We start from the raw sequence: 7,373 nt of genomic DNA, 5'->3' as shown, positions 1-7,373 counted from the left end.
TACTCAACCTTGTGTTCCCTATCACCAGCTTTCTTTTTTTTTTGTACCTTAGGTGAAGGTTTGCAGAACAAATAGTTGCTCATTAAACAGTTAGTACACATATTGCCCTGTGACAATGGTTAACAACCCCATGACATGTCAACACTTCCTATTCTTATATAAAACTGTATTCAAGAAAGACATACTAAAAGGTTGCAAGAACAATTAACAATTAGTGGTAGCAAAGAGAGATGCTCTATGTCAAGAGATTAGAAAACAAAAACTTTTAGCCTATAAAGGAGAAGTTAAAAAGGTTGTGGCTAAAATCTATTAAATCTACGTTCAGGAAGAAGTCAGCCTTTGAAGTTGGCCATGGTAAGATTAGTTCAAAAAAGTAAATAAAAAGAACCACAGGTAATAAATCTGTGTAACTTTTTATGGCATAAGGTGATAAAGGTAGAAAATATAAATGGATTAAAAAGTGATTTGACCAAATGTGAGTGGCCAGTTAGTACATGGTGATTAAGAGAAACTTGCTGAGCCTGCCTTAAAGTTAATACCAGGCAGTTAGCCAAGGTGTGCCTTCCAGTGGCCATCCCTGTGGCTGGGCACTGATCTGCTTCCACTGTGAGGCTGATGTGGCCCCAGACAGAGTTCTGGGCTTAGACTTTTCTCTCTCAAGTCTTTACCACTTCTCACTAACTTCTTTTGTCCCACTCCTGCTCTATGGGTTGAGTTTCAGTTCCTAATATCCTCCCTCAAGTATAAGCGGCCATTTTTGCTTTTTTTAGGTAACCAAAAAAGGATTAAAAAAAGAAAGGATAGCAAACAGTCATAAATAGGATATGATAGGCTGTCAGTCTTCTTTGATATGACTGTGTTCTTCTGTGTGAGAACCTTCAGAGCTCAGTAGGCAGTCTTCAAATCTGAGAACTGAGCTTCATCTGTTTAGTCCTATCTGGGAATTGGTGAACACACATGTCAGAGGCAATAGTTGAATACCTCCTTTGACTTTGGAGAAGCTCTGGTTTGCTGTCATTGTAGAGAATTTCATTTATACTTTGAAATCTTCATAGATTTGGTTCTGTTTGTCAAAACTTCTATAGGATACTTGTTAACTCTTGAAAATCTTGGGGTTGGTGTCTTACTGGGCGTATAAGTAGAGACATTATCTTTTCTCCCACTCATTCATTCTTCCTTCTACCATATTTGTATAAGTAGTAGAATAGTTAAACTAAAAATGTATGTATAATCCTAACTGAATAATTGGATTTGCTCCCTTTTCCCCTCTGATTTATCCATCTATCCCCTGAGACTTTCAAAATTGTGGACTATGAAGACGAGTTGGACTTGCTGTCTGTGGTAGCTGTTACTCAACTAGATGCTGAAGGAAAAGCTCACCTGGATTTCCACTGTAATGAATACGGCACTTTACTTAAAAGCATTCCACTAGTGGAGTCATGGGATGTGGTGAGTGGAGTCCAAAGTTGTAAGAGTTTCCTTTATAGGTGACATTTATTGCATCAGATGTTACCATGTTCGTATCAGCCCAGACCCACCTGTACCAATGACCAATGAAAGAGTTTATTATTCTATAGGCAGGACAAAATGAATACTTCTTAAGCCTTGCTCCCCTGGGGAATGCCTCCTTACCAGTGACCTTAAAGAAAGATAATCATGGCTGTCTTTTTCCTCACCATAGTCTCTGATTTCCTCCCATTTCATAAGTTCGGTAGCTTTTTAAAAAATAAAAGAGTACGCTGTCACGAATCCCCATAGTTATTTAATAGAGACCGTATCTAAGCATTTAAGGTTTCCAGGCACTCTTGGACGTGTTTTTATATTCTATAAAAGTTACAAGGAATAGTAGACAGCATTTTACCTAATCCGTGTTTTATCAGGGGAGAACTGAGAGGTTTAGCAGCTCACGCACAGTCACACCATGAGATAGTAGCAGTGTTGGCAGTAGAACCTGAGTTCAGGGCTCTTTTCATTCTCTACATTTTGTGCAATGCTTTTCTCATAAATAATTTGCATATCTACAGATAATGAAAAATAAGCCTTTTTCTGTCAACTATTTTACCTCTAAGTATAGATTTACATTCCATTGAAGATCCTTAGCATAGGTGCTGTGACATTTTATTGACCGTAGTGAATATATGAAGAGGAAATTCCGTTTGATTTTTTTTTTTTTTCATTGCAGACATATAGCCATGAAGTCTACTTTGACAGAGACTTGGTACTACACATAGAACAGAAGCCCAACAGGGTCTTCAGCTGCTACGTTTACCAGATGGTATGTGACACTGGAGAAGAAGAAGAAACCATAGACAGATGTTGTTAAAAAGAGGGAGATAATTTTAAATTTTGAGATATAACTTATGAAACTTTCAGCCACACTCCCAGCAGCTATGTCCAGTCTTCCTTTTTATTACCTGTGTGTCAAGTCTTCCAGTATTTTCCAGAAATAGTCTTGTGTTGACTTCAGATGACTGTGGCTTCTTTTTTAAACTCTTGCACTGGAAAGTGGTGATGACTTCATTTTTTGTAAAGGTTTTTTTAGAATGATGTCCCAAGAAGCTTAGTATTTTGGGGCTTTTAGCTAGGTAGTAATACAAATATAAAGTGCTGGGGACAAGTTAACTGTTGGGGAGAGAGTCATTGATGGGGAAGTATTTAAGATGGTTCTTAAAGATGGCATGGGATTTTCATGGGTAAGACTGGGAAAGGAGAGACAAAAGTAGATATAAAAGATATAAAAAGAAATCCTGTATCTTCTATAGCAACCTTTCCTTAAGGATGAAAATGAGATCCGTAACGTGAAGACATTTGAGCCAAAAATGTTCATCATGTTTTTTGTTATTTTTTTTTTTAAATCTTATATTTGTATATGTCTGAGTTTCTTAGTGCTGCTGTAACAGAAGTACCACGGTGAGTGGCTTTAATAAACAGAAATTTATTTTCTCACAGTTTAGTAAGCTGGATGCCCAAATTCAGGGCACTGGCCCTAGGGGTGGCACAGTGGTTAAAAGCGCTGGCTGCTAACCAAAAGGTTGGCTGTTCGCATCCATCAGCCACACCTTGGAAACCCTATGGGTCAGCTCTCCTCTGTCCTAGAGGGTCACTATGAGTCACAACTGACTTGACGGCATCGTGGTTTTGGTTTTTTGGCCCTAGGGGAAGACTTTCTCTGTGGGCTCTGGGGGAAGGTCTTTGACTCTTTTCGTCTTCTGTTCCTCAGTTCCTTGGTCATCGTCATGTGGCATGGATCTTCCCCTTGGTTTGTGCTTCCTTCTCTGTGCCTAATCTGCTCTTTTTATATCTCAAAAGTGATTGGCTTAAGACACAACCTACACTGATATGATCTCATTAACATAACAAAGAAAGTCCTATTCCCAAATGGGATTACATCCTCAGGTATAGGGGTTCAGGGTTTACAACACATATTTTGGGAGGACACAGTTCAATCCAGAACAGTATATATGTTTTACATTTGTATATAGTATCAGGAATTGGCTCTAGTTCCCAAATTATCTTTTCATAGCTTGATGTTCCCATTTAGTATTTATCTTTTTATTATAGACCAATGCAAAAGATTCCAAGTAAACCTTAAGTGAGTTTTTTTTCTGATATGTAGCCTGTTTAGCTCTGAATGCATTTAAGGGTGTTATTCTCATTTCACCAGTCTACTTACTTGGTGAGTCTTCCAGTTTTACTTAGGCAGCATTTTCATACCTCTGCAATAAGGTAAAGGTACCCTGGTCTGAATAAATTGTGCTCCCTGTAGGAGAGTAGATAAAATCCCAAGAGGAATTATTACTAGCTTGGGAATTGCCTGGTTAGCTAGAGAAAGTTTATGGCCATCTTAGTTGTGAAACTTGAGTGTTTTCTTTGTTATAATAGATGGAAATATGATCTTTGAACTCAGATAATCATTCTTCAGAATGTTAAATAGAGGGAACCTGAGTAAAGGGAGAAAATTTTTCTTTGTGCTTCCTATTTGACAAATCCAGTTGCTTGCAATCTACATGTTCAGCACATTTCTCTGATTCAGCCTCAAAAGAATAACTGATAAAAATAGAAAGGAAAGAGCAGTAAAAATCATTGCTGATTCAATTTTAAGAAAGTTAAAATGTGCAATTTGTGTTTGGATAATTTATAGTAAAATCTTTGTTTTTCCTTCAGTTTTGGCTTGATCCCATGTTAAGAATGATGTAACTTTTGTCCAATTCTGCCCTTGAAATTTTGCAGATGAAGTTCAAACTTATGATCAACAGGGCTAAGGAGAGAAGTGTTAGGTATTCCATAAGTTAAGGAATCAGTAGCAGCATCCATAAATTTAAAATAAATAAAGGGAACACACCAAAAACTGTCTTTTGTACAATAGAAAAGAAAGATTACTAACATTTTAGAACAAAGGAAAATATACATGAGCTAAAAATTAACCTTTCTGAATCTGGTGTATAGTAACCATCTGGGAAAGTAGAAATGATTTCCTTGTGAACAAGATGATAAAACTATCTTCATATATTAAATTCTAGTATTTTTTATATCTACTAACTGAAAAATTCCTTCTCATTTTTATGCATGTTGAATAGTAGTATTTAATATCTGAAGATTTCAGGGCATTTTAGAGACATGATTATGATTACAAAGCAGCCTAAGTAGTTACAGTGTACTACATAATGCCCCAGACTTTCAATTAGACACTAGCTGTATCTAAACAATCCTACCCAGCGAATTTATATCTTGGAAAAAAAGTCCACTAAGAGGAACAGAGTGAAAATACCAGAGGAAAGAAAGAAACCAGTACTGTGTGTGTTTTAAAGCAAGTGCAGTGTTACGTAAAAGCAGAATGCTTACTCCATTTCCAAGAGTGTTTCAGAAAAGGATATGATCGACTTTGCTCCTGTCCGAGATGATAGAGTTTCACCTTCTCTTTTAAGTCATTGCCTTCATTTTGATGAAACAATAAAAAGGAACTCATCTACTCAAAAAGGCATCTGAGAAATATCTGAAATTTCCTGGCTGCTTTTTTTGTGCGAAGAGGAAGTGGGATCCTTCTAGTCTAGATATGAACTAACCACTAAGAAACTCCCAGTGTGTCACCACTGCCAAAGTCTCACTAGACCATTATCCGAATGCCATATGGGCCACACCGGAAATATGCCTAGTGTAAAAGACAGTAGGGAGTTCTGGGCAGTGTAGCAAACAGGAGAAGCTACGCCCCAACTAAAAGGACAAGCTGCTACTACCTAGTTTCAGCCACTTGTAACATTATGTGGGAATGCTGACTGTTTGATTGTTAAACAGGGTGGATGACAAAAGATACCAAAGGACACAAGATAGCAAAGAGTATGAGAAATGTCTAGATATCACACAAGGCAGGAGACAATACAACTGCTTCCCAAAAGGTATGGGCTTCCCAGCTCCCCACAGTGGATTGCAGCCGCTCATTCTGCCGCCTGCCAGGTGTGAGCCACTTAGCTTGTCATTCTCTTGGGAGTGAGGGGGAAAGTAGTTAATATCCTCCTGCCTCACATTGACACACCCCCCCACCGCTTCCACCTGACTGTTTTAGAGACTCTAGCTATGTGCCCACCTACTTAACAGGTGCTAGTGACAAGTACAGAATGTTACGGGTAACATTGCTGAGAGTTTAATGTAAGATTGGGTAAAGCAGGGTAGCTTATCTCAGTAAGTTCAGACATTATAAGAAGTATACTAAGAAGTACGTTTCTGCATTTCACTCCTTGATCTAAAATTATGTATTCTAACAGTGTCAATGTAGCAAGGGTATTGTTCGTTGACTTTCTAAAACATTTCTCACAACTCTGAGAAAAAACAAAACAAATCCTATTATGGTTACTATTTGAACTACCTAGTGGGGAAACCCTGGTGGTGTAGTGGTTAAGAGCTACAGCCGCTGACCCAAAGGCGGGCAGTTTGAATCCACCAGGCGCTCCTTGGAAACTATGGTGCAACTCTAGTCTGTCCTGTAGGATCGCTATGAGTCGGAATTGACTTGATGGCAACTGGCTTTTTCTTTTTTTTTAATGAGGAGTTGATATTGTTCTATATTAAAAAATAAAGGTGCTCCACATTTTTTGACCAATTAAATGTTTTGTGTCTCACACACTTTTCTCTTTTTAAATGATAGCTTATATTTACTGAGTACTTTCTATCAGTCACTGTGATATTTGCAAAATGGATTGTCTCACTGAATATTCAGAATAACCATATAAGGTATGAACCTCCATTATCCATCTCCATTTTCCAAATAAGAAAAGTGTGAGGCTTACAGAAGTTAATTTGCCCAAAGTCCCACAACTAGTAAGTGCAGAGATGGAAAACACATCCAGATTTCTTTGACATAAAGTTATGTCAAATTTCTTCCAAAGCTTTCAAAAGGCAGTGGATGTAATTGAATTCCATGTTGTAGCATACTGACAATTATAATATTTAGTACATAGGAAAATGCTTAGTAAGTGGTTTTTAATGATGCGTGAATGTCCAAATTTTAGACAAAGTTGATTGAGACACAACTGGCTTATTCAAAACTTGGTATAAAAGGTGGTTCTTCATTCAATGGTTAGAAGCAGTTTAAAATGGTACAAAAAATTGTACTCTCATCCTGTTTGTGATCATAATAAACACCAATATTATTAATTACTCTTAATGTAACTTGTTTTCAAGAATAATTTTTATATTTTCTCTTTCTTACCATGTTCACACGTATTGTCTACCTTTTAGAATCTCAGGGAAGATTCAGAGGCCAGTTTCTGTTCCCTGTGTTGCTATAGACTCTTATTTCAGGCAAAGGAAGTAGAATAGAAAGATAAGATCAAATGAGGATTTTTCCCCATCATTTTATTTTGAAAATTTTCAAACATACAGCAAAGTTAGAAAGAATTTTACAGTGAACTCAAATACCAACTACATGGATTCTACATTTTCTTTACTTGTTTTATCACTTCTCTATCCATCTTACTTTTCTGCTATATTTCAAGATAAATTGCAGATATCAGTATACTTCCCCCGACTACTTCAGCATGCATATCATTAACTAGAGTTTAATATTTATTTAGTTTTAAAATTCTTATTTAATATTTACATATGAAATGTACAAATATTAAGTATAAACTTGCTGATTTTTCACAAATGCATACACCTGTGCAAACCAAACCCTTTTTAAAATTTAGAACATTACAGTCATTGCACAAAGTTCCTCACGTCCTTTCTGAGTCAGTCCCCACTCGATCCCTCAGGTGTAACTACTGTTCTGACTCTTTTGCACCACAGATTAAATTTGCCTATTTTAAAACTTCATATAAATAAGAATAAAAACTTCATATAAATGAAATCGTACAAAGCATAATACTTCTTTCAGCATA

At 36.8% G+C, this 7,373-nt stretch overlaps 1 protein-coding gene across 3 annotated transcripts in view; it reads left to right on the top strand.

The window, feature by feature from the left end:
* DCAF17 (DDB1 and CUL4 associated factor 17) overlaps window positions 1–2,930 on the top strand; it is a 42,755-nt gene extending 39,825 nt beyond the window's left edge. For all 3 annotated transcript variants that reach the window (XM_023730577.1, XM_004375522.2, XM_023730578.1), the window contains exons 13-14: window positions 1,294–1,449; window positions 2,183–2,930. In XM_023730577.1, the coding sequence (XP_023586345.1) occupies window positions 1,294–1,449; window positions 2,183–2,323 (297 nt within the window). In that variant the 3' untranslated portion in view covers window positions 2,324–2,930. The remainder of the gene's footprint in view (window positions 1–1,293; window positions 1,450–2,182) is intronic.
* The last annotated feature ends 4,443 nt before the right edge of the window (window positions 2,931–7,373 follow it).

This window comes from Trichechus manatus, unplaced genomic scaffold (assembly GCF_000243295.1).
Source record: "Trichechus manatus latirostris isolate Lorelei unplaced genomic scaffold, TriManLat1.0 scaffold00037, whole genome shotgun sequence".
Lineage (NCBI taxonomy): Eukaryota > Metazoa > Chordata > Mammalia > Sirenia > Trichechidae > Trichechus > Trichechus manatus.
Note: the sequence above shows the minus strand (reverse complement) of the source record. Positions and strands in the feature narration are given on the sequence as shown.